At 44.1% G+C, this 23657-nt stretch overlaps 2 protein-coding genes across 6 annotated transcripts in view; one reads left to right on the plus strand and one right to left on the minus strand.

The window, feature by feature from the left end:
- Positions 1–3341: 3341 nt before the first annotated feature.
- tex11 (testis expressed 11) lies at positions 3342–11783 on the plus strand (the record flags this gene model as incomplete). The annotated part of the gene is given in 30 exon segments (XM_079268838.1): positions 3342–3369; positions 4199–4311; positions 4577–4661; positions 4744–4823; positions 4918–5013; positions 5016–5093; positions 5097–5216; positions 5450–5530; positions 5616–5701; positions 5783–5840; positions 5932–6027; positions 6138–6219; positions 6512–6590; positions 6736–6887; positions 7033–7118; positions 7279–7416; positions 7577–7679; positions 7786–7910; positions 8326–8411; positions 8825–8878; positions 8980–9020; positions 9105–9182; positions 9292–9362; positions 9611–9724; positions 9954–10026; positions 10122–10271; positions 10379–10487; positions 10599–10719; positions 11354–11521; positions 11712–11783. Coding segments are annotated over 30 exon segments (2823 nt in total).
- Positions 11784–12071: 288 nt separating this feature from the next.
- dlg3 (discs, large homolog 3) overlaps positions 12072–23657 on the minus strand; it is a gene marked incomplete at its 5' end in the record, with an annotated part of 72677 nt that continues 61091 nt past the window's right edge. For all 5 annotated transcript variants that reach the window (XM_079268541.1, XM_079268540.1, XM_079268539.1 and 2 more), the window contains 11 exons: positions 12072–15151; positions 15878–15969; positions 16055–16167; positions 16399–16571; positions 16658–16759; positions 16855–16905; positions 17106–17147; positions 18521–18620; positions 19174–19249; positions 19349–19525; positions 21379–21493. In XM_079268541.1, the coding sequence (XP_079124667.1) occupies positions 15045–15151; positions 15878–15969; positions 16055–16167; positions 16399–16571; positions 16658–16759; positions 16855–16905; positions 17106–17147; positions 18521–18620; positions 19174–19249; positions 19349–19525; positions 21379–21493 (1148 nt within the window). In that variant the 3' untranslated portion in view covers positions 12072–15044. The remainder of the gene's footprint in view (positions 15152–15877; positions 15970–16054; positions 16168–16398; positions 16572–16657; positions 16760–16854; positions 16906–17105; positions 17148–18520; positions 18621–19173; positions 19250–19348; positions 19526–21378; positions 21494–23657) is intronic.

Consider the following 23657-nt stretch of genomic DNA (forward strand, 5'->3'; position numbering starts at 1 on the left):
TCCCGATCCGGGAAAGAGGAGACGGATGTACCGCTGTATCCTCGAGGCAGGTGCTCTCAAACCCCCGCCCCCCCCCCCAAAAAAAAGAAGTAAGATGAATTAAATTCAATGGTTTGCGAAAAACAAAAGTTTGCGTGAGTGGTGTGTCAGCGTCTAACTGGTCTGGTGGAGCCTACAAACAACTGATTAGTCTGCTCAGTGCTTTTCATGCACGCCTTGGACAATTTCTCCTCCCTTTCGCCTCTGTGCAACACTTACAGTCCATGCGTGAGGCACGTTTTATGGAGACACAGAGGAAGGACGCAACGTCACTCTTTTTGGGGGGGACAAACTCCTTCCTTCAGGCTGCTGAGGAGGGGATAACCTCATGATAAATAATGAGTATCTGTGGTAATTAGACCAACTTGATGCATAACTCCTACAAATGTACAGGGCTGTTACACTAACACCATCACTTAAACATGGAAATATGCAATAGAAAATGACTGTAATCGTATTTATTTTCAGTTGAAAACTCCACTCGAAAGCAAACTGAAATGACCCAAAAATGTGTTTATCGCAGCATTGTTTCAATCGTGATTAATATCACCGTATTGATCTGTGGTCAGAACATGTGTCGAAATGACTCTTTGAAGTTAAATTAGCAGAAGTAGATGATTAAACCTTTTTTATCTGACCTTTGTGTGTAAAGCATGCCTTTGATAAAAACAACAACCGAGGCTAAAGGTAACAGCATCTTGTCTTCAGGGGAAATCATTGCAATATCAGATTGATCTGTTCTAAGTGTTTAGAATAAATATTTGCTGCGTTTATTTTTAACTTCAGAAACAGGACACACTGCTTTTTATATCAACGTAAACAATCCTCCTTTGTCCAGCAGATACCCTGCAGTGTGTGGATGTGCTGCAGACTGTTTTCTTTTATCACCACAACAATTACTCTGCTGCTGTAGGTCACAGTAGCAGGCACTGTAAATAAGAACATCCTGCCCTCACCTTTCCGCCAGCGTCACGGCTGAACAGCCACCATTTTGGGGACTGGATCTGGAGTGCAGGGGATTATAGGCACAGCACCAGCAGTGAAATGTGATGAGCACCACTCTTCCGTTCCTGTAGCAGGAAAACAGTGAAAAGCCACATGAGAACATGGGACAATTCATACCATCTTGGTCGTGGGAGTCCTTTTGCATTCTGGGATGCGCGGAGACCAAGTCACCAGCCAAGAATTGAAATATTTGCTTTTGCACGAAATAACTCAAGGATATCAAAAAGTATGTGCGTATTTGGTAGAACGAGCACACACACAAAAAGCTCTCAAGTCTGAATGGTGACATATTAGTAAAGATGACATGCTATATGCTTACACCTTTTGAAGAATAACATACTAAATGCACAAATAAAAGGTGAGGTTTGCAAGAAACGTCCTTGTCTACTACAACACTCTTCTTAGTGTGTGTTCACGTTTGAAGTCTTCAGTAAAGGACACATTCCCACTCGGCCAAGAGGGCAGCAGATATGTCTCCTGATGAACAATTGCTGGAAGTTGCGATAGGGGTTTGGTTTGAAGTGTTTTATTTTAGAATCTGGTGTTGAAAACACACTACGGGGGACTAACTGGTTCTACACACACAGCATGCACTCTTCCTTTCGCCCCCAACAGCAAAGTCTTCTTCAGTGAATGAACCAGAAATAAAGTGTTTTCTTTCTGCAGAGGGGTGGAGGGAGTCTGACTGCCGGCCCTGATGATGAATGGAAACAATGGCATAGTCTCCATACCCCACTCATACTGCAGCCTTGGAAGCAAGGTATCATTTTATGGAGTAAATGTTGGGGGGAAAAAATAAGATTGATAGGCTACAATATTAAAAAAACAATTTCTTTCATGAGAGTAATATTATGAATTGTTGGTTTTTTAAGCCAGGGTCCTGGACAGAGGTCTGCACTAGTTGGAAAACTTAAAAATAATCCAGAAATCAATCATGCATACAATTTATCATGCAAGTAAGTGGCCCATGTGTCAATATCTGAGCTCTCTCCAAAAGATTATACATATATTATATTATATAAAAGATTCTTCTCAAGCATTTTAAGTTCAGCATCCCCATTGTTGGGTTATAAATAACACATGATATCAACAATTTGGAAAAAGGTAATATGGAATAGAAATACATCAATTCATGGGATCCAATAAAAGAGTAAAGATTTTGAAAATGTACCACATTAGCTGTCAACTTTAAGGTACCACTGAATATAACAGCTCTCTCTTCACAGAGTAGATGTTCATGTCTGCTGTGATTCCTCCACTGTTTTAAAAGTGGAAAGGTCTCCGTCATGTTGGCCAAACTATCTGGTTGCTTTCATTAAATGGGCCCGTTATGGCTGAATAAAAACAGGGTACTGGTTTCCTCAAGTTGTGGAGCGCATGTGGTACATGTTGCAAATCTAGACCTGCAAGACAGTGAAACGCATTAAGTATGCATTATTACTATGCCAGAGACGCTGCACAAGAAATGAACAAATACGTTTTTGTTTGTTTGCCACTGCATTTAGTATGCCAGACTAGCTCCACTTTTTAGAGAAGAAACTTGAGTATTTTGAAGAGAGTAAAATATCTCATTGTTGATATGTCAGGATCATTCATTTTCTTCAACTTGTTATAACAAAAGATAAAGAAAAGGTATAACTAATACAGCTAATACTGAGATTAATGTAGTGCACCCAAAATTAAGGTTATTTGCTGCAGCTGTGTTTACAAAGCCAAACCAGCCTTGTGAAATTTCTATTGTCGGTTCAATTTAAGGATTCTTTCTGTCAAATTTGACTTTAACATCAGTATGCCATAAGCTGTAACGTTAGATGGGTGATTTCCACATGTCGATCCTGGGAAACATACATTGAACATTTGGCCAAGGGAAAAGGGCATTACTGAGAACATAAAACCCTTTGAAAGGTCTCCTTAAGGTATGATACTAAGAGGATATTGAGCTAGGGAACATAGGAGACACAATCGCCATCAACCCCAGCCAAGGGCCTTTAATTGCAGAATAATGATAAATAACAGCAGCAACTGAGGATATTTTTTTGTCACGCATTAATGCAGAATTATATCAATTTCTAACATAATCTCCAGTACCCTGTTGCAAGCAGGTGGAATTGACCAGTTGCAGATAACGTCTTGGAGTTCACACGAATACAAAATTTGATTTTGTTAAACTAACCTTCAGGCTCTTTCCCCCCCCCCCCCCCGGACAAACTTCGCGGCATTTGTGACGGCTGTCAATCAAAACAAACGGCGCCAACATCAGCCTTTACAATTAATTTACAAGTGGTGAAACCTACAACATGGAGCGGTTTGTTTCGACGGTGAAATGTGAGTAACTAACCTTTTCAGCTGGGCGACACGCTACAGCGTTATTTGTCACTTCCTCTGACTTCCATCTTATCTGGGCAGTTGGTCAGTAACCGGGTTGGCTAGGCTAGCTAGCTAGCTTGTGTGTTTATGCTAACGCCACCTCTAGCTAACGTTACATCGTCTTATTACACCTTCACTTCGCTAATGTGAACAGTAATGAAAGGAGATTTTAAATTGAAATACAGCAATATACACAGTATGTGGTACATTAATATGGTAAACTAACAAGCCTTTTTTGATACTGTTAACTTTAACTTGACCTAAGTTACCTAAATATTCAGAATTATGCTTTATTGACCCACTTGTGACTCAATGAAATCACCTTATAATAGTCTATGGGACAAAACAATGGGTGATCAATGGGAATTTTGATATACAGTTGTTTATATTAATGTTATTTCTTAAGTTAAAATACCACACATTTAGTTAACGTTACTGGTTACGGCTTCTGAACTTTTGAAGAGTTCATTTTTCTTTATTTCAGATCCTTGAACACTGGATTGGAAACTGGTGATGCACTTGTGGTTTTAGACTGAATAACTACAGTTAATAATTGAACAATCAACAGTCCACATTTACAGGTTGTTTTTGTCATTTTGTCAACAGGAAGCTACAACTAAATGTTACAATTATTTTTCAAATTGCCAAAAGACACACTTTAGAAGTGTAATTAGCCATCGCAGCACAAACTATTTTTGGGGAAACAAAGTACCGTGTATCTTTCTCAAGAAAACTGTTGAGTTTGTGTCCTGTCAACATGTCTTGATTTTCTTTTGTTCCTCCACAGGTCTCATCGATAATCTGCTGCACAAACAGCCGACAGATTATGAGGAGGTGATAGAGAAACTCTTCTCCGAGGTCTCTGGTCTGGAGGGTTTCCCCAAAATACCAGATCCACAGGTAGACACAAGTTTGTAAGAGTTATAATTTGACTGTAATAGTAAATTACAAAAAAATCAAAGCAACAATAAACAACTAATATATACATATATATCTATATATATAGATATAATATAAAAATAAGCAAACAGTCAAATCTAAAATGTCACTCTTGCAAGTTTAGTCAAAGTACATTGTTTCTAATATAGCATTATGTCACTTTTAGATGGCTATAGCTTGGCAGAATATGTGTTGCATGCATATTTAATAATCATACTCATTACAGCTTGAGGAGTGTGCCATCCAGCTGTGGAACTGGGCAGTTACTAAGAACGTGGGCAGCACTATAAGCACAAATCAGAAAGCTAAAGGTACACTTCTAATTGCAGTATTTGTTTACATGAGTCTGGGTTGTGTCTGGCCACAGTCAAACGTTCTCACCATCCCTCACAGTGCGTCACGTTGCATGCAGTCTGCTGTGCTGCTGTGAGCCGGAGAATCCAACAGAGGGCGTCATCCGTAAGCAGATCCTGGTACGCAATACTGCAGGCCACCTCCGTGAGTGCTCAACATTTCATGGGGGGGGGGGGGGGACACAGTCTGTTTGTCAGTGTGTAATCTTTGCAGATGGCCAGCAAAACAGGGAGAACCTGGCTGGACTGCAAGAATCCCCAGATGGCAGATAACTTCTTAAGATTGGCTGTCAAGGTGAAGAAAGAAAGTTAACACTCAAATTGAGAGGGCGTAGATTAGAGCGTACAGTAATATGGCGTCTTTACAAGTTATACAACATTCAATACCTATAGAGCCTGGAAACCCTCTATGGCCAACTAACGTCCAGAGGTGACGGAGCAGCTGACAGCCCTTCATCCAAAGGGGACGTGGAGAAGGATCTGCTTCGGATCCTCTCATGCCAGGCAGAATCGGTGAGCCGTGGCACATGTGATGTTCAACACCTTCGACGTGAATATTTGTTCTTGTGATATTTGGCAGCTGAGGAAGTGCTATTCTGACAGACTTGCAGTGTGAAGTGTGAGACAGTTAAAATGTGAACTGAGAAACAATGAGAAGGGGGGGGGGGGAATCTCATTATGTGCTAATAAGGACTGTTATAGTGTTTCCTGACATTTAACAGTAAGTTCAAGTCTCTTCTTTGCAGGCCGTGACTCAAGGGAACAACCACGAGGCTGTGGTCTACATGCAGCGCTGCAAAGACATGCTGCTGCGGCTCCCGAAAGATGTAAAACAATACCTCTGTTATCATTCTAACAACACATTTACAGTACATACTGCTATTTAACCGTGAATATATTTACTCAATGCAGACCGCGTACCTCTCCCTTATGTGCTACAACTTTGGAATAGACACGTACAACCAGAGAAAGTTTGAGGACAGTGCATTTTGGCTGAGGTAAATATAACGTTTCATTTCTACAGAAAGGTGCTGAGAAACCCTCCGGTGGGAAAGTCAATTTCTTCTTCTCTTTCTCAGCCAAAGCTATGAAATTGGGAAAATGAATGTGAAATATGCCCCTGGATCTGAAGTACAGGTGATAGAGTGCAATACAAAGTTCAGTACAGGCGACGAGTACAAATTAGAACAGTTATTATTCTTTTTAAAATCTGTTTCCCTCACACTAGGCCAAGGTGTTGAGGCTCCTTGCCACTGTTTATTTAGAGTGGGACTGTCAGAGGTTTCAGGAGAAAGCTCTTAATGCTGTCAGCTTAGCTAACAAGGTGAGATATGATACATCGTTTTAAAACTATATTTCATAAATGCATTTTCAAGCATGCACTGACAAAATAAATAGATTCTCTGTACATAATTGGACTACGCAATTTGACAGGAATGTGTGAGCGCCTCTGGACTGTACTTAAAGATCAGAATACTCCTGAAATGCGGGGCCTCAGACGATCACATCAGAGGAGGTTAGTTATGACCTAAACCTCGTTGAATTATTTATACTTCAATGTTTATACTTCATAAACCAAGCAGTAGCAGCTGAGAGGTTAAATACTCCAGGAATAGTCAAAGTGTCTACAATGATGTCACTACTCTCTAGGACTTACACCACAGGTCAGGTGCTCCAGTAGAGCGGCTCAGTCTCAAACAGTAGAACAGTGTGCTTGTACTCGGACCCTCCTGTGTGTTCCTGTGTGTGTACGGATGACTTGCACAGCAAGTTAAATGCACAATTAAAAGCTGTTTGTATCTTTCCAGGATTTAACGAGATGCTGGAATCAAAGGTTTCTCTTGAACTGTGTCTGAGCACAGTGAAACTACTCATGTCTGAAGACAGGTACACACACATGCACACGCATATTCACTTGTACTCTCACTCGAAACACACACACAGCCTCGCAGAAACATGTGCACAAATACACATTTGTCTTTTAAGGAATTCCCTGCTGTTCAACTCTGAATGTCTGTTTTGATTTTTCTAGAGAAATGCTGGCATTTGAGTATCTGAAGCGCGTGTGTCAGCACTTTGAGGCGTCCCCTGACCTGGGAACTGCTCTCGTCTTGCACATTGAGCTCCTGCTGCAGAGAGGCAAGGAGCTGTTGGGCAAACAGAAGATCGAGGATATCATCACCGGTACTCACGTTTTGCAATACAGTTCGAGTATAACTCTTCTTTAAAAAGATGGTTGACATGGTTAATGTTATAATAATGCAGGGAACACACTGTAGCTGTGCCTCTGTATGAGTATGAGTTACGACTATTTATTACACCCACACAGGACACTATACAGGAAAACAGCTGTCTCCACAGGCCCTCACAAGTCTACATGTCATGCTGTGGGATAAAGCGTCCAACCACTTTGAGGTATGCTAAACATAGCCATGTTCTTCCTTAATTCACAAGATATTTTGATAGTGTACATATAGTTATCAGCATGGGGGCTCAGTGATCAGCCCGCTGTTCTTAACTAGTGAGCACAGGGTTCATTTCCACACAGGGATAAACAAAGGATCTTTCTTCCCAGGCCAGAAACTACTCTGAGGCTCTTCAGTGGTACAACTACTCGCTGAGTTTCTTCAAGGCAGGTCAAATGGAGCCCAACTCAGCCAAACTTCAGAGGAACAGAGCTTCCTGTTTCCTGCAACTGAAGCAACTGGAAAAGGTAAGCGAACTGGAGCCACAGTAACAAGTCAGGGAGGTAACCGTGTCGTACAGTAGGTGGTATGTGTGTGTCAGAACTCACCAGCTAACTTGTCACCAGCCACTATGGCAAATGTTCCTACTGCAATTTCTACAGTTCATGTATGTTGAAAACTTTCCAGGCCAAAGAAGCGATCAAGGAAGCAGAGAGATGTGATCCTGACAGCATTTTCACTCAGTTCAGTGTTTACAAGATTGCAGTGCAGGAGAACAACGTGGAGAAAGGTATCTACGAAACACTAGTGGTGTGATACGGTAGTACTGTTGCAGTCTCATTACAGACACATTTTTCAGCCTATTCTCTGGTGATGAGGTTGTTGATCTGTACCAGCTGCAGAGGCCGTGAATGCGATGGGACTTCTGTCCAAGAGTGCTGCTGCCAGTTCGGACGGACTGCTGGTGTCGGAGAATGCTGCTTCCAAACTCCTCAGTCTGGCTGCTCAGATTGCTTTGGAGGTAGGACTCGTTACTCGTCTCTGCAAACCAGTTGTGGAGATTGTGGATTCAATGGGGGTTTAGTCCTCAAAAGAGGTACTTGCAGCTTGGAATTTGTGGCTGGGAAGCCAGTCAGGGATCATGTCGTTGTCACTGCACTGATCTGGTGATGTTGGCATGATATCACATGTTTGGGCATGTTGCATCTTTACAAGCAAAGCTCCTCGTCGTTAAAAACAATCGGCCACTAGAGAGAGAGCTGTCTGTCACCTCTCCGGGCCTATTTCAATCAGCAAACACACTGGACTGCAACCAGGCATTAGCAATTAGCGAGGGTAAAGTCTAAAAGCATGAATCCTATTTTAAGTATGCTGCATGATTGTGATGAATGTGGGTGGTGGAATAAAGGAGGAGGTTGTTTGTTCCCCTGTGACAGAATGAACAGCAGGAAACCGCCATGAAGGCGCTGGAGAGCTTGTGTGAAAACTCCGAAGACGAAGCTCAGGTTCTGACTGCTCTCAGGTCTGTGGGACCTGCAGTACGCAAATGAAGAGTTAAATACCCAATCTGCATGAAAAGGACAATCTGTTCTGCATTATAGACATTTCACATGTGTTTCATCACGGAGGCTTTTTCAGTTAGAGGTTGTTGTTTTTTTTACCATGCTGCAGTTTGCTATGAGAACAGAAATATATCTATATTTTGTGTTGTGTTGAGACTGTGTGAACAAAACAATGATGGTGGAGTTTCACACATGAAGTGACAACATTTAGTAGAGATGGCTTCTGTGCTGCTGAGAGATTGAGTCTGTTGGTTTTCCATACACCTCTATGATCCACCGACCTATATTCCACTGGAAGTGTGTCTCTGTATAATACAGTTAGTAGGTGAAAGAAAGGAGGTCAACACCAGTTTCTCCATTCATCTTCATATAGGTGTTTGGTTCGACTCGTGCTCTCCACAATCGAACAATCCAGTGATGACATGAGGTGAGGGGAAGGGAAAGTACTTGATAAAGTGTGATTGTATAGTATTATCGATGCTTTCAATACACAGGATTACAACCACTACCTTACATTACTCCATGCAGGCACGTGAGTCTGGATGTCCTGCTGCCGTATCTAAAAATGGGTGAGTACATATGCAGCAGGGGTTGAATTGCATTTTTGAGAAGAAACGTCTCAACTACAGTGTCTGCTGTTGTTTTGTTTGCAGCTCTGCAGAAAGTTTCTCACCAGTCTCGCTTGACTGTTGAGCAACGCACAGAGGAAGCTAACTGGTTCAGGAAGATCGGTACTAAGACTTCTACTTGTCACTTCAATCTGACATGGTATGCTGTCGCTTAACAATCTTGCAGCACCTTCATTTTGCCTGTGTGTGTGTGTGTGTGTCCTTGTTACAGCGTGGAACTCAGCTCTGCAGTGCGAGAGCAGCCCCGACAGGATGAGGGATTTCTTTGTGCTCTCTTACCAGGCAAGTCCCCTTATTAGCTTTGTCAGGTGGATTCATCAATATCTACAGTACGAGGGTGTAGATCAATAACCTGAGCAGGGATTTAACATTGCTTCTGGAAAGATAAACGTATCGGTTCAAGATTTTGAATCACAGTGACCCACAATGACCCCCTCTGTCCTCGGACTTTCAGCAGAATACCTGTAGTCAATTATCCGGCGTGTTATTGCAATCAAAATGAAACTACGACTATCTGCGTGAACCCGTAGCTCTCCCAGCTGTGCCCTCCCGATCGCACCTTGCTCATGGGCCAGAAGACGTGTCTGCTAATGGCTGCCGCTGCCTCTCTGGAGCTCTGCAGGAAGTCTCTTCACTCTGCCCAGGTGTGCCACCCACTCCCTCTGCCCGTCTCCCACATTTAGCACGCTCTCCCTCCACATGGATGGAAATGTACCAAGTCCAGTGGAGAAGAGCGGTGACTAACACACATTATTGGTGCTGGCGTAGGCGTGTCATTTTAATCCCTCTGGCCTTCTGAAGGAGGAAGTGGACACTAGATGGCGATGATGAATCCCAGAATGCTTTGTGACTCGCTTTCTGTTTGGTTCACAGACCGAGCAGCTCACTCAGGCTCTGGAGTACATTCAGATCTGTTGGGAGGTCTGGAAGACCCTGAAAGCATCAGGTACCTTCAGCAGCTTCACGACCCGAATAATTATATTTATTTGCATGTCTTTTAAAATGAAGCTAAAGAAATGTACTCTCACCGCGTACTTGTAGGAAGCTCCCCGATGGACCCCACTGACACACTGCTGCTGCTGTACGAGTTTGAGGCTCGAGCCAAGCTGAACGACCGCAAGGTCGGGACGGTGCTGGAGTCGGTCTTGGAGCTTGAAAACGTTGAAATCAAGGTGCTGGAGACGATTGCAGGTAAACACAAAGACTGTTCATCTGATCTCTGCTGACACATGTAAAGAAACACACACGTTCTACTATTTGCAGTATGTTGGCATCTTTTTTTTATTTTATATTTGTAGCGTTAGCCATGGAGCCTCCAGCCCACTTCCCTCTGCTTTGTAAGAAGGCCTTGAGGGTCGCTCTCTCTCTGCACAAGAAACAACCACAGGCTGACCTGGCTAGCTGCAGGCAAACCCACCACCACTCTACATGAAGATACCTTTAAATATTCCCCACAACGTGCTCATTGGGATGAAATTGTTTCTAACGGTGTGCCTGTTTTTGCGTCTCTTGTCTTAGCAAGTGCGTCCACAGCCTGATCAAGCTGTCCCTCCCGAGCGGCGTGTCAGAGGTGGGGGCCCATGTGCTCGAGGAGGTGTGGGACTACTACGAGGAGGCGCTGTCCGTCATTGCAGCCGCAGTGAGTCAGCGCCAATCACACGTGGCCTTCCCTCTGCAACAACCTCCTGTTCGCTCCAACAGGACTGCTCCCTGCTATATAATTAACCCCCTCTCTTCCACTCCATGCCTGCCTGCTGTTATAGAAGCCTCTCTCTCTCTTTTTTTTTTATCAATGGGCTTTCAGCCGCACTTCAATTAGCAGATGCTTCCATTCACCAAACCCCTTCCTGCCAATTTGAATGCTAATGTGCTGTACAAGTCATCGTACTGCCGGTGAGCTTGCAGCTCTGAAAGAGGCATCAAATTATTGAGACACTGCGCTGTTTCAGAGGCAGCGCATATTTCCCCTTTCATTTTGAGTTATTACTCAAAAAGCCGTGGAGTTCTTTGGATCAAAGTGAAAGCCCAAGATTAAAGTGGTGTGAAGAAAACGAATGAAACTTTAGAAATGACAGACCTTCCAGTTTGTTTACGGTCTGTTTAAAGACTTCAAAGCATTGGTAAAGGTTAACATACAGTAGAACAGGATTGGATGAGAGTTACTCACAGGTTTCACCCAATATATTAAAAGAAACTGATTTCCTTCCATAGCCAGTCACCCAGGTGGCCTCCGTTTAACGGCCTTCTGAACATCTTCCTGCTCTTCTCTGCAGCCGGACGACTTCCCGGAGATGGAGACCCTGTGGCTGCTGACTCGGGCGTGGAACACGGGGATACTGCTGTACAGCCTGGCTCAGTACCCCGAGGCAGAGAAGTGGTGCGGCCTCGCCATGAGCTTCATCCGCCACCTTGGATCACTGCAGGAGAGCTACGAGACACAGGTACAGGAGGGGGGATGGAGGGGAAGGGGGGGGGCAGACTGGGGCGGTTGTAGCAGTGGAGCACGAGAGGGAAGGAAAACCTGACAAACGCACGTCTTGTGCTAAATCAAGTATATAACCATCACTGTAGGCCCTTCAGAGCAAATACCTTTGTAAGCTGTACCGTTTCCTTCCCCTTATGTGACCACAGATGTCGGGTCTCTACAGTGAAATCCTGGACCGGTTGGACAAAGCCAAGAGGAACCTCATCATGGAGGAATAACTGAACCGGGACAAGTCAGCGGTCTCAGCCCGGTGTTAACTGCCTGTTCTGGCTTTAACGGATTCACTTCCAACAGTTTGTTGCAGTTAAATGTTATTGATGTTCAGACATTCCAGTTTGATAAAGTGTTGCTTTGAATCGGTGTAATTGTGGGATACAAGTGGTAAAGAAACATATATTCTCTCCAGTCAATAAAGGCTAAAATGCCAAAGAAAAATTTGTATAATTCAATTATTTTCAAAGCCACCGAGTTGTTTTAAGCGCAATGACAAGCAGATCAAAATCATAACTGAGTCACATATTTTATTTCCAAACAAATAAACTCTTGTCAAGTCCCAAAATAAAACCCAAACAAAAGTTGCAGGGCTGTGTTCCCTCATGACTAGGACAAGGAAGACCATGAGGCCGAGTGTCCCGATAGGCTGTACCACCTGCAGTGACAGGAAGGAAACTACTGTACAATCAAAGGGTTCATGTTTGCAAGCACTTACTGCACAGATGTGCTAGAACATAAACATCACCCAAAAGTACAAACAAGAACCCTGACCCCCCCCCCCCCCCAAAAAAATAAACGCATATATGTCATTTCTCTCATCAGAACAAAGACCCTCATCAATTATACACACACAGAGGCATTCAGGTTCCATCTGGTTATATACCACGACCTCAATGGAAAGAGTAAAATGAAATCAAGTTCTTTGGGCTTTGATATGGCTGACTGAGGTATGAGTACCACACACATTGTTAACAGTCAGCTGGATTTCAACTAAACACCAGAGAGGACCAATTCTAAACTTCTGATGATGTATTGATCAATGCTCCTGGTTTCTGTGATAGTGTAAGTTTCTGCCTGCATCTCTTTAATTATTTATTTTACAATATATATATATATATATTTTTTTGTTAAAATCGATACACCCAGACACGTTCCACAAGAAATCACATGTAGACAGGCCGTACTTGAAGGGAATTGAACTGACTAGTTAAAGTTTTCCAGTAGGCATTTTGAAGAGAAATACCAACGATACAGCACATTTGTATGGAAATGATATCTCAAGAGCAGCTCAAACTTTACTTACCTGACATTTGTGGTCTATAAAACATGTTTGTCCCAGTTTTGATTCACACATGCATGAAGCACAGGTGAGGGTGATCTGCTGGGGGATTATTTACATTGTACAGCTACCACACCCTTTGAAACAGTCTGCAAGCAGTTTATTAATGGCTCTGTTCCCTTCGGTTATTCCCTGAACTCTTGGTTTTTGACACAGGTAATGACAGCTGGTTTAGCAGTGGTGCCTGGCAGGTGGGCACACCTGTTCAGAAAATGCCTGCAGGTACAGGTGCTCTGTGGGGTGGGCGAGAGCAGGAAGGGGGGAGGGGGACCCAGAGGTCTAAGTTACCACTTCCTGTTGGGTCTGGCTCTCTCAGAGAAAAAAATCATAAAAATCCTTTGCACTCATCAAAAAGCTGAGGAGGAAAAGCGAGAACGTTCACAGGATCGTGGGAGGGGGGGCACAGTATTCCTTCTTCAGACTCTCACATGCACATACAGTGCCCAGATCCGCATGGGAGGGTCGATGCCACACCGGCCATACCTCACGGAAAAGGGGACATATAATACAGCCTGGTTACGCCGTTCAGCTGAAAGATGCCTTTAAACTACGCGACTGCACGATCAGTACTTGTTGGTTCACATTTGACGAGCTCAGTCATCGCCCCCCGACACACACACACACACACACACCACAACAGATTCATTAAGAATTCATACGTGTATCGATGCACAGAGCATGTAGGTTTTTAATCAAACCCAACTTTTAGTGATATTTTTGGTAGGGGGACAGGGTGGGGACAATCCAAAACGGGTTAAATTTACTCTTTAATTGTTAGGACATCCAATACAATTATTGTCTTGTTCTACCCGTTTTAAGGCCACCGTCATGGCGGCAGATAGGACAGTACCATGTGACCATTCAATCAGAAGAGAGAATCCTCAGAAGGCAGAGAGTGTAAGAGGGCGGCCTGCTGCTCAACAGGAGTTAGGAGGCTCTGGCTGTCCAAATTCTAATCCAATGGCCAATTGTTAATTATTAAATAGGAAGGAAGGTTGAAATGCAGGGGGGGGGGGGGGGGGGTGAGTGAAAAGGCACCCACAGAGGTGAGACTGTATTTGATCTATTGCAGAGGTGAGACTTTGTCTTAACTATTGCACTCAAGTCAGGCCTCCTGGCAGTTGGAGGACACACAAAAAAATAAAAATAAGTAAGATGAGAGTATTCCCTCTTTTTGGGTGTGAATTGTGTGCAGCCTCCCTCACAGACAACAGGTAGTCACAAAACAGAATTTGTATTTGATGTAAGGCAGTTTGGTGTTTTGCAGAGCCCAGTTACACTTCTCTACCTCCATCCTTTACACAGAGCAGCTAAAAACCACAAGCAAATAATCCCACAAAGAAAGAAGAAAGGAAATCCAACAGCCCTCCAAATTGACAATTCTAGTGAAGTGTAAAATGTGTAGTTTTTAATATGTAGTAAAATCTCAGTGGGATTTTATCATTTATCTTGTGATTTCATAATATAAATGTAGAGATTCACAACGCGTTTCTTCCTCTTGATCTGCCTCCCGAGATGTCTTTATCAGCTGCAGCACAGACGACTGGTTGGAGATAAATAGATCACCAGTTTGTAGGCTCCACTAATTTCCTCAGTCTTTATAAACAAGAGACGACTCCTTGAACAACACCATCAGCAGGGCTCCATTTCATCCAGTCTTTTTTAGAAAAAGAAAAAACAAACCTTAAGTGGTCTTCACTTCTCATCTTGCACGTCTTTTCAAATGTGATTTGATGAACATTTACAAAGTGTTCCAACTTGGTACGATTGGTCTGTTTTCCCTGCAACTTCGTCTTGAATCGCAACGCCTCTTTCCTGTAACACTCTGATCTTCAGTCAGTCCCAGTTCACAAAAAGGATTTATTTCCTTTTTGTTTTCATTTGACAAGCTCCTTCGGAATGGCGTTTCCAGTCTTGAATGGATTTGTTGAGAAACTCATGCAGGGGGTGTGCACAGTCACAGTAATGGTGATAAGACTTCTTTTTCATTTAGAGAGTAACATAATGATGACACTAAAACTTGATATGAAACATATCTGCAAAAAGGAAGTGAGGAGGAGGGGGGGCTATTTGGGCTTGGGAGGGGGGTCTCTGGGAGGCAGGAGGGGAGCTCAGAGGAGTGGGGAGGGAGGGGGGGGCAGGGAGCTCAGAGCTTCTCTGAGGACGGGATCCAGATGTAGGGGCCGGACTGCTCCTCGATGATTAGCTTGATTTTGTTGTAGATCTCCTCTAGTGAGTCGCCCTGTACGATAGCTGGGGACACAAACACAAACAGGTCGGTCACATCGGAAACACCAGGTCCACTTATCAACAAGTCAGGAGGTCATTCATCCGCAACAATTCTGATTATCATTTCAGCATTTCAGCAAAATATTTGCAATGTAATTATTTGTCAATTTGTGTTTTTTCTTTATAAATAGAGCTGCATCGAACGGCTTTTTTTTACATTCAAAGCTTCAATTTGTATGAAGTGCTTCATCAGTTTTTATTAAACAGCTTTCTTCAATGAATATAACTCGTCACTCCCTTTATGAGCAGCGGGCAGGCTAGAGAGCAAACAGTCATCGATTAAAGAATATTCCGTTACATTAACACGTGAATTTTGGATGATTATATCCATCTCTTATCAAATAACTCTTGGACTTTACAACGCTCTGCTTGGATCACATGTGCAAACCACTAGAATCTAATTCTACAAAAAGTTAAATACTATTCACTACCGGTGCAGTCATCTTCAATTCAATGTTTCCTCTTGTGAGCAAGTAAATAATTGATTTACAAATTAAAAAACAAATCCATTAGAGTTGAAAAGATGAGTCTATTAATTAGGGTATTTGATAAATTAGCCATTTGTTTGAAATAATGTTTAAATATCTAGTTTCGGCTTCTCTGTCGGGAGGTTTTACTGCACGTCTTGTGTGATCAGCGGTAAACTGAATATCTTTGGGTTGTTCATCTTTTAAGGGCGGCGAGACCAACCTGTGAAAAACTCTCCAAAGTCTTGCTCCAGCTTGACTGCCTTGTCAAAGACTTTATTGGCCTGCTCGTACATCTGCCTCTTACTCATTTCCCTGGAAAAAGACGAGCAGCTGCGATTAGTACCGCAGACACACCGACATTCTTAACGGCAGTACGTAAAGAAGAGCTCAAACTTACATTAGGGCTTCAATGGATTTTGGTTTAATAAAGATGGCGATCGGATAAAGTTGTGCTTGCTGCAGTCGTTTTATGGCGTTCCCCGACACGTCCAGAATGCAGTGCTTCCCCTGCTGGAAGGTTGAGACAACACCAGACACTTTTAGATTTTTGTACACAAATAAGCCACGTATTCATGAGGGATTGATTTTGGTTCTTGTAATGCTTCAAAGAGGACCGCTGCAAACTAATAATTAACACATGTCGGCTTTCAGGTTTAGCAGGAAACCCACCATGCCTCCGGTTCCACCTTAAACACACCGAACCCAACCTGGTAACCGACTCGTAGAGAAACACAAGCCTACCCGCTCAGCCACCGTTCTGACAGACAAGATGCTCGTCCCGTAGAGGTTCTCATTGAACTGGCCGGCCTCAATGAACTTATTATCCTGAATGTCTTTCTCCATTTGCTCTCGCGAGCCCACAAAGTGGTAGTCCTGGCCGTCCATCTCGTTCTCTCGCCTCGGACGAGTCGTGTCTGCAGGAGGGAGAAACAAATCTATTCTCATCACTGCCGTTATGTGTCGTCGGACCGCGTGGATCTGTTGGTCGCTGTGAACTCACGGGGTACACAGGAGCCGAACTTGTGTGGGAACTCGGAGATGAGGTCATCGTTTACTCTGTCCTTCATTGGGCCCAGTATGATCACAGGCCGTGTGTAGTGGACTGCATTGGAGATGAAGGTGGGGGTGAGGATGCATAAAGAAACTTACAACGTATAGTTCGACTTTTCTTCAATTGTGTCGAAGTGATTCACTCACTTTCCTGTCGAATGACTGGCTCGTAGGAAAGAATAGTGTCCTCTTGTCCCTCTGCAACAACACAAATGCCATCATCACAAAGTTTACATCTCATTTAAAGAAATACAAAAAGAGGCGTCATGGCTGACAAAACACCAAGAGGAATATTCATTTGCAGTCATTTCACAGGTAAATTTAAGAACATCCGCCATGTTAGTCATTCATCTATGTGGGCAGTGTAAAACAAACCAGGAGGAATTACGGTGACTCACTCGAACTGCTTTCACTGTCACTTGTGTTGGATGTCAGGCATTCTGCAAAAGCACAAGAGCGAGTTACAGATCATTTAAAACAAGCCTTAGAAAGAAGGCCCCTGTTTCTCAACATCTAGGCCATTTGAAAAAAAAGAGGAAAAGAAAGGAGAAGTATTGTAGCCATGCTCTCGCAATATTGGCGAAGTGGTTTTAGGGGCGAGCAATAGGAAATTAAGTGTTTCCTGTGACAATATCCTAAATGACCCGAAATCCCTGGCCAATGTTTCCTATTGCTAGATCTGTGCCTGTGTCAGCAGATGTCATATCAGGGAAACGGCAAAGAAAACATACAAAGACGTTGCGCCGTGCACAGGAGGGAGGCAGGAGCCGGCTGACTCGGGGGAACTGGAGGAAAAAAGTGTTTCCAACCAACACTCCGCTCTGGTGACAGATATATTCCAGCTCCAAGTGACCGTATCTGACAAAACCCTGATAAAGATTTGTCGTAAAAGACCCCGTGACACATTCAGAATAAGTGTAAACGCTCACTCAGCCTCCCTTGGGAATGCATATTTTATATGTACTGTGAATCTGAGTAGGCATGCATGTGTGTGTGTGTGTGTCACTTTAAACTAAATGTGTGTGGTTTAGCATTCCCAGCTGGGTCTGCAGTGACAAAGCATTTTCTCTCTGAGCTCAGGGGACAGTTGCTTGACACAGTACAACCACACACTTACTCAAACTCTTTGATCCATAAAAGTCATCGCTTAACCCTGGGAAGTCCTAGGTGTCCCGACAGGTGAGAGCAGAAACCAAGAGAAGAGAGCAGACAGGAAGAAGAAGAGGTTAGTGAGAGCTGGGGCGGAGAGGGAGAGGAGTGCTGTGTGGTGCTCGCCGGGCCCACTGACACATGGCGTTGTGCTCATTAAGCCTGAGCCCCACTTTGTTCATAGTAAGCCACGCTCTTTCAATTACACAAGCCCAATCCCATTAAAACGGGATTTTGACCTGTTAAAGTGTTAAAGCTTCAGTCCAGTTAATGAGATTCTCGTTGTGGGTCAGTGACTGACTGGAGAATTGATCAGGACTCATACAAGGAGTAGCATCGCATGGTGTTAGAAGGCCGGTGTGTTAATGCAGCCAAGCCCCCCCGCGCACACACAGCTGGCAGCACACACTCCTCTGGAGCCCAGAGACAGCTGCACAGACACACCAGAGAGGCCCCCCCCACATCTGCAGCCTGATGCCGGCTCTGCATGTGGGGCGTCTCTCTGGGACGGTGAGAAAGGGATGAGAGTTGGTGCCGTCACACAAACCATCCCTGGAGGTGAGCGGAGAGATGAAAGTTGAGAGACAGTACTGAAGCATGAAGGGGATAGGACGAAAACCCCCCCCCCCCCCCCCCCCTCCTCGATCACACAGCTGGTACTCACGTTCAGACTCCCCCAACTCCTGCACAATATTCTCCTTGCTCTTGTAAAACGGGAACTTGCGTGAGAGGTTGAAGCTTTTTTTGCGCTTTACTTTGACTGGCTGCTTGTCGATGAGTGGGTGAGAAGGGGGGGGGGGGGGGGACGGACAACGAGAGGGTGAAAACAGAATGGGTTTCAATGAGGGTACTCGACACCCATGCAAAAGAAACAAATGAGATGTGAACACACAATCCACGTCAACATAATGAGAAGCAGGTAATGGGTGAAAATGAATGGCACATCAATGTGAAGGAAACAGGCTTCTGCTTACCAACTTAAACATCTCCCCTTTTCATTAAACTCAATCTGCTTGCATTACAGACAACATTCAAACTGATTTATACTTCCGACGGATCAGCCTCTGACAAAAACGTGCACACGTTTTCTAAGTGCACATTTCTTAATATCCCTGAGTGAATGAGCTGCGGAGGTTACGGAGCTTCTTTGTAATCTATACAGTAATACGAGCGTTTTTTTTGTGCCCGCTTCAGTGAGCAGGTGCTGGTCTCTTTCCCACACTCGGGGGGGAAGTAGGCCATCTCCCTGCCCAGCAGCAGCTCTGAACACAGCCTCTCTGGCAGCAGGGCAGGCAGCAGCTGGCCCTCTACACTTACCCTGTTGGACTCAATCATGCCGGTCCTGGCGTGGAACTTGACTGTTTTTAACCTGGCTCGCTCTTTCTTCTCCACTCTGGGAGCGGGGGAAAAAAGGGGGGGGGATAGGATTAGAATGGGCCTGAATGGTAGCAAGTCGCATTAGCTCGGTCTGGCATTAGCAGGGCGAGTGTACCTTTTCTTGCTCGGAATGACCCCGATCTGCTCGCTCTCTCCGTGTGGCGTGACCAGTCTCGCCTGCCACCACTCGTCATCAGAAGCATTGATGACGTGGAGGATGTCCCCATAAGAGAAGCTCAGGCCTTGGCTGGGCAGGCAGCTGTCCCTCGTTCGATCATAGTCAAACAGAGCTCTGCAAAAACAAAAGGCGGGGGTTACAACTGCCTTCCTTTTATCTGGAATTTGTGTGAAGAGATTCCAGATTGACCAAGATCAATCTGCTCCACGCCTGGCACAAAATGGCAGCTTTCAATTTCCTGCATCACTTTCAGTTGTGACATTAATTATTTCACATTGCTTGCATTTGGGCTGCGACTTGACTCAACAATAGGTTGACAATATAAAAACAGTCGTATTGTGTGTGTTACAATAAAAAAAAAACATGGTGGAGAGCAAGGTCCCTCACAGACAACACGTAAACTAAAGTCCACCACAGACATTCAGTGTTTATTGTCTGCCTGAGTGCGTCATTATCTTGTCAGACAGGTAAACCCAGTTATTTCTAAAAGTCATTTTAGTTTACTTAACCCACAAGCGTACAGTACATCTACAGGGTATAAACAATGGTCCAGTATCAAGGTGAAATCATGTTTAACAACTGAAACATTCACGATGCAATCCAGTGGAAGCTTATCTGCTGCTGCGCTTCACAGGGAAACTAATGCTAGACCTGTAACCTAGACCAGAACTACTTTAGTGGGAACATAGACTGTCCCAGAAATAATTACCATAAACAATATTATTGTCATTTTATGCCACTGATACGATGAGAATATAAAAGCATGATAATGCAAGTACACCCTTTCAAAGAGCAATGAACGTTTAGCTCTCAAGTATAGCCAGAGATTGGAATTGCAATGTGAAAATTATTTAAATATTGTAAGTCAATTTTAAAAAAAAGGTCAATAAAATAAAACCACATAACCAAAATAATTATCAAAATGCACAATCTGGCTCGGTTAACAAAAATCCTGCATGTCTGCGCATAATGTCAGTGAAAACCCTGCTGTTTATGCTAGCATCATGTTGGCTAAAATGGTGGGGACACTGTAAATAAACAAGCATCGAAACACAACGGGCAATACCAAGGTCAGCAAAAACAGCAGAGGCCACATCGATATATCGTACGATAAGTTGATAACGTCATTATTGTGACAGGCCTAACAAGATTCCTAACCTTAACCCTTTTACAGCACCGTGACACACTTACAGAGCGTTTCAGAGAGTGGAAGCACATGTGACACTGTTTTCTTTTGTTTCTTTTTTTTTTTGAGAACACCGTAGAGGTTCAACGCCTCCACATTCCCGAGGCTGGGCTGAGCGGACATGGCAGCTCCTGCATCAGCCGGCTAGCTATTCCAACATATCTGTGGGCTTAGTCACCTGCACAGGAGCAGGCTAGGCCTCATTCTCGAACATTTTCTGAAGTGAACTAAGCCTAAATCAATCTAGTAATGTAGCCATTATGCTTAGGTTAAGTGAAGCGCTTCAGCAGAAATCTGGTGAAGTGCTTGGACTGTGGAGTTACATCACACACGGTCCTTCCACCTTGACCCTTGTAAGCCCTTTGGGACTCGCTGCTTTTATGTGAGCAGAGCGATGTCTCCCGTTTTAATTCCTAAACGAGCCTCCATCCAGATTGGCGACCGGCCCAAAGTGTCACAACACAGGTCACTTCGACAAGCCCCGCTGTCGATGTGCATTACGCAAAGTAGAGTCAATGTCATGTGTGGCATCACAACAACAACGGGGGTTGCCCGTCCATCAACTTAGGCTGGGGATGAATTGTATCAACCAAAAACCCTGAATTATATGCTACCCTACAAAAAGATCAGTGTGAAGAATCGTGTTTTTTGTCATCTATACGTCACGCTGGTAGGTAGAAGTTCATTGTGCAAGAGTAGCTATTTTGACTCCAGATCTTACAATATCACATCGTGAGTGCAAGCGTCGTCGTGTGTGTTGGTGTGTGCACTGCAGCTTTACCTGACATAGAGGGAGCGTTTCTCACTGGTGCGCAGGGAGCCTGATCCTGAGCTCATGCTGCTGTTCATCATCTGCTCCCTCAGGTCGTGGATCTTGGACTCAAAGCGACTATACTCTGCATTGGAGGGAACAAACAAAAACACACCGTGTCAATAATAAGTTGATACACCCAAGGTGAAGGTGGTACTGAACGTTGTCTCGTAAAAAGAGGCTAAAAGAGTGTTGCATTGCTGGCTCTCTTGTTTCACTGGAAAACTGTTGGCGCTGCAGTGAATGGAGGAAAAAGGTTCAGCGAATCCTTAGGCTGATTAATGACTCCCAGGAACAGATGGTTTATCACAGATCTGCCTTACACATCCAGTAATGTCTCATGTCAGGTCATTAATTACACAGATTAATTAAGTTCAACATGGGCTCTTTAGGGTGGTTAAAAAAAAAGAGGAAAGGCCTCCCAACAATCTCAAATGCATGACCATTTGTCATAGGTGTGTAAATCCAGTTGGTGCTCTGGAGCACAGGGATGATATATGAATCCACCTGGACCTCCTCATTAAGAATGCTCTCATTAGCCTGCTGTGTCCAGGCTGCTGGAACAAGGTAGGCTACCGCACCACACTGTTAGATAAACAGACCGGCAGATGCAGCGAGAAAAACAAGTTGACTAGGTCGCTCATGTGATCACACAAAGGAGGCGTTGGGACCAAATAAAAGCAGCCGTGTGAGCGACCAACATTGTCATATATCTAAATCTTAACACGTGATTTATACTGCCGATGAAAGGAAATGAATCTTAGTTTGAATGTAAGTGTATATGAAAAACCAGAATCACCTTAATGGCACCTAATGACATGCCCTATTATTCGAATGACCCAACATATCTATGTCTTGATCATAATTAGCCTATAAAAAGAACCAGTTCACATTTATTCCACATAACTCCTTTACTGCCATGCCTTCAGGGGTGGACTCCTACCTTACAGCTTAATCATCCATAGCTGGCAACACTTCCTGTAACGTGAACAACCAGAGATCAAGGTCCAAATTCTGTCGAACAAAGCCTACAAGTAGCCTTGAACAACAAAACGCCCATGCCTACAATGCTGGTTTAGCAGAAGGTCCAAACTTGCCGGAAAAAAAATTATGAACAGGCGCAATAACAATCTCCAGGTCGCTGAACTCCGACCACCTGCCGAAACCTAAAAGGATTCAAAGCAAACACATCCTGCCCCGGGCCCAGCGCCAGCTCTCCACCCTGGTCTCTGCTCAAAGGGTTAACAATACAACAGGGTGACTCTGCAAGGTGAGGTAACCAGACACCGCCTGACTGCCTGTAACCACCAGCAACATCCAAGCACTCCGAGCACAAGCGGAAAACAGCCATTCAGACAAGTCCACTTGGCTCTCAGGCACCGGAGACATGAGAGAACGGCAGCGTGGGAGAGGAGGGGTTTTAGGGACAATATAAAGAGCAGCTAAGTAGAGAGAGCCGTCTTAATGCCCGTCTTCACAACAACACCGACCTGAAGGGCCGGCTGGGAGCTAAACCGCTGATGTAGCACTTATAAGCAGCGCAGGTGGAAGAGCTAAACGCTTTGCTTATTCACATTCTTAACGTCCAAATGATTCATCTCACACGTTCAAGAGGAGCGGGAGGAGCCCTGAACTACCACCGGCCTCTGTTGGGAGTTAGGGTGGGAACCATAAGCTAAACCATAAATTTCTACCACGCCTCGTTGTTTGTGACATCAGCATACATGCACTGCTGCAACACAGTCGTCTATGTGCAATAGACCAGACTGTCTGTGTAACTAGAGTAGGGAAACACACCAATCGTCTCTGATATATCTGCAGCACTTACTTCCTGTATAAAGAAGTGTTTCCAGTTTCAAATGACATGGAACAGTAAAGGAAGTTAACACCTGTTCCACAGAAAAGGAAGGATACTCCTAGTACTCAAACTGAAATCACTGTGATGCAGGAGGACGAGTATCACAGCAGAGCCACAGGAGATCAAAACATTACACTGAAACCTAAGTTCTGTATTGACCGTTTTTCTCGTCTCAAATATCAAGCACACGGAGTAACAGTAATGAAAACAAATCTTTTCATACATGAGCCTGAACTGATACAAATCCAAGTCACAACTGTAACAGCAGCATTTAGTCCTCAAACCGCTCACAGGTAGGGAGGCAAACTGAAGCAATTTCCCGAACCACGTGCTGTTAAAAGTTACTAAAAATTACTCAGAAATGACATGAACACCTGAAAACTATTAGAGT

This window comes from Melanostigma gelatinosum (assembly GCF_949748355.1).
Source record: "Melanostigma gelatinosum genome assembly, chromosome: 5".
Lineage (NCBI taxonomy): Eukaryota > Metazoa > Chordata > Actinopteri > Perciformes > Zoarcidae > Melanostigma > Melanostigma gelatinosum.